This window comes from Rhagoletis zephyria, unplaced genomic scaffold, assembly GCF_001687245.7.
Source record: "Rhagoletis zephyria isolate East Lansing unplaced genomic scaffold, Rhagoletis_zephyria_1.1 Rzeph_scaffold_37985, whole genome shotgun sequence".
Lineage (NCBI taxonomy): Eukaryota > Metazoa > Arthropoda > Insecta > Diptera > Tephritidae > Rhagoletis > Rhagoletis zephyria.
This window is the reverse complement of record NW_016195040.1, coordinates 1-3,079: the sequence shown is the minus strand read 5'-3', so window position 1 is coordinate 3,079 and position 3,079 is coordinate 1. Positions and strand designations below refer to the sequence as shown.

Below are 3,079 nucleotides of genomic sequence, written 5' to 3'. Positions count from 1 at the left end.
TTATGGGCGTATTTGGATCCTCAAAATCGTCACACGTTATATGGAATTCCGTTTCATACTCAACGCCACTGCTGGGTTCTATGCTGCACTGTCCACCGTTGGGTGGCTCATTCAAGGATAGCGTTATTTTACATTTACCGCTCATCGAGTCGCTGGCAGTGGACGCTTCAACTGTAATATCGCCACTGGCAGGTGGCATAAAGCCGATACGACGCGCATTGCTAGGGAAGCTGCCACCGCTACTAACTGTCCATGTGATGGTGGGTTGCGCGCCGCAAGTGGGGCATCGCATGAGCAGATGTATCTTCCGACCGGCCGCATATTTCGCCATAGCGCAATTTCGTACACATTCAATGAAGACGTAATGCCTGGGTTCATTTGTTATTTGAATGGTTTGCCTTGCAACATCGCGCGACATTTTGCTGACGTATGAGTTTACTTGGAATTTAAATGTGTAGGACTTGCCAAGCTGTAGCACTCCAGCAGGAATATTCAATTTGCTGGCTGTTAGATTCGCGAGAAAATAAAAAAGTAATTTAGTTAAGAATAAGCTCTCGTGGTAAAAACGTACCTTATAAATATATGTAGGTAGAACAAACTACTAGTAAATCTACAGTGCCAGGAAATCAAGATGCGGGCCTATGTTGACGCTCTAGCCACATGTATGGAGTGCGCATTCAAAATAGATTCTTGGGCCATAAATTGTTCTCATCTTGTGAATTAGTGGAGAACTGACTTGTAAAACTCAGATAAAATTACCGATTTTTACTAAACATAAATTCAATTTCTCGACCTCAAACGTAAGTGTAGGCTGAATATCCTTAACATTCAGAAGCAAGCAGGAAACGCCTCGTTGGCTCCCTATTTAAGGAAAGAAATGCTGAGAAACAAGAAAGGATTGAAGCCAAAGATTGCGCACTGGATGAACATGGCTTCATATCTTCATATGAAGCGCATTTCTGATGGCCATCCCTTGTTATAGATATCGTCGTTAAAATAACGAATTGTAGAGGCCAGCCGGCGGACTCTTCCAACTTTCTACTCGATTTGGTACCAATAGATATTTTTTGATCGAAAATTCAGCTGCTACTAGCGCTATTAGATTGCGATATTCTGAATGGACTGTAATAGAGTTGTGGAACAGTTGCTCATTATACTTAAAGAAGTAATGGAATAGAGAAAAACAGGTAGGAAAGAAGTTCGTCTATTCTCAATACATCTGACTCAAAAGTACAACATATCGGTCGGAGGAAGGCCGAACACCCTGCAAGCAAGTTGCCCACAGTGGGTCGTCGATGTTACCTATGCTATCTCCTTGTATTATGTGCCCTGCAATCAGTCCTTTAAGTGGTCGTAGCTACAACTCTGTATGGCCTTTCCAGGATATTCACTCGACAGTCGGGTCTACGTAACCGCAACGACCCAAATTCACATCTGGCTAAGGACTGTCACACCAGATTGGCGATTTTAAGCGTTTTTTTTATTAATGTGAAGTTGGTGGTCGCAGAACAGCATTTAAAACAATTACAATTTGCAAATATATTTATACCTACATTTAAAAGACTTCTCCGGAGGTCTGACTTTGCAGCTTGTTTTTACTACAAACGGCCGCGGGGGTGCGCTTTGTTGCAAAACAAAATGGTTGGAACATGAAGGAAAAGTGCAAACCATGTTTCTCAACAATGTTGCTAAGCAATGTTACTTCATGTTTTATTGCACCAAAGCGCACAAAATCTCACCCAGCGGCCGTTTTTGCTGAAAATGAAAGGCAAAAATTAACTACGGGTTCAGATTGCTTGAACCCAAAAACTCGCAAAAAGGCCTTTTAATGCTATAAATATTTACATCTAAATTAATTTTAATATGTTGAACAGCAACTCTGCGACCACAAATTTCAAATTGGAAAAAGACAATTGCTTAAATCGCCAACCTGGGAAAAATGAGAAATTATGTACTTGCCTATATCGTCACCTGAGTGGAAGATCGGAAAGCGCTATCTCAGAAAATTTTTCAAGAACGCTCTACTTCAGAATTTGATTGAAAAACACTCTATCTCTGAGTTTGGTTGAAGAACGCCCTATCTCAGCTGCCGATTCAAAAACGCCCTATCTCAGCACATCCTCAATACATTTTCATTTGACAAAAGGCCTTTTTGAATCGAATTCCGAGATAGGGCGTTCTTCAACCAAACTCAAAAATTGAGAGGTGTTTTTCAATAAAATTCTGAAGTAGGGCGTTCTTGAAAAGTTTTCTGAGATTGGGCGTTTTTGAACTGGTTGCCGAGATAGGTCGATCTTCCACTCAGCCATCGATATACCATTCAAACTGTCAGAAAAACTTGGTTTCGTCAATTCCTCAGCCGACTGTCGAACAGTGTAATCAATCAGAAAGTGTATTTGAAACTTTTTGCTAACTAAGGTCTTTCGCATTTCAGTGACGCTTTTTTGTATTAACCTTTAAAATATTTTCCCATTTTCATACCTGTTCCCATATCTTCGTGGCAGTAGCTATTGGAACTGTCGTCAGCTGAAGTACAACTCCACTTGAAATGCATCGTTTGCTCGACCAACGGTGACAGTGCAAAATCACGACTTTGAGAGCCATCCAAGAAGAAAGACTGACGAACGCCAACTTCACGTGTGTTTCCACCAAAAATGAGTGCCGAAACTGGCTTCGACATAACGAAGATGTAACACTATTTAAAAGCAATAGCACAGAAATAAATTTATGACATATCCAACCACACTCACCCTAGCTTTCTTGTGTACCACTGTGCCGCCTTGGTGCTCGTCCACATTCACGCGAATCATATAGGATTGTGCCACCGCGCCGTGATAGTTGAACCATAATTGATAGGGTTTGACTTTCAGTTGCTTTTTGCCGCTATTGCCGAATTCAAATAGCAAAACTGTGAGTAAACCGTGAACCGAAAAAAAGTAGGAAATATTAGTCAACTAAGTACATAACAAGCGCCTCACCTGTGCCGATACTATTGTGCACAGTCCATTCGATTTCTAAGCGTGAGTCTGGCGCGCAATGTTTATGTATAATGGCATTGAAGAAATTGAAGCGCGCTATG

The 3,079-nt window shown here is 41.3% G+C and overlaps 1 protein-coding gene across 1 annotated transcript; it reads right to left on the bottom strand.

Moving 5' to 3' along the window:
• Nucleotides 1-35: 35 nt before the first annotated feature.
• On the bottom strand, nt 36-3,026 carry LOC108354653 (polycystin-1-like; the record flags this gene model as incomplete). Its single annotated transcript, XM_017605829.1, has 4 exons — nt 36-504; nt 2,482-2,695; nt 2,769-2,908; nt 2,979-3,026. Coding segments are annotated over 4 exons (871 nt in total), but the record flags the coding sequence as incomplete, so codon positions are not given.
• Nucleotides 3,027-3,079: the final 53 nt, after the last annotated feature.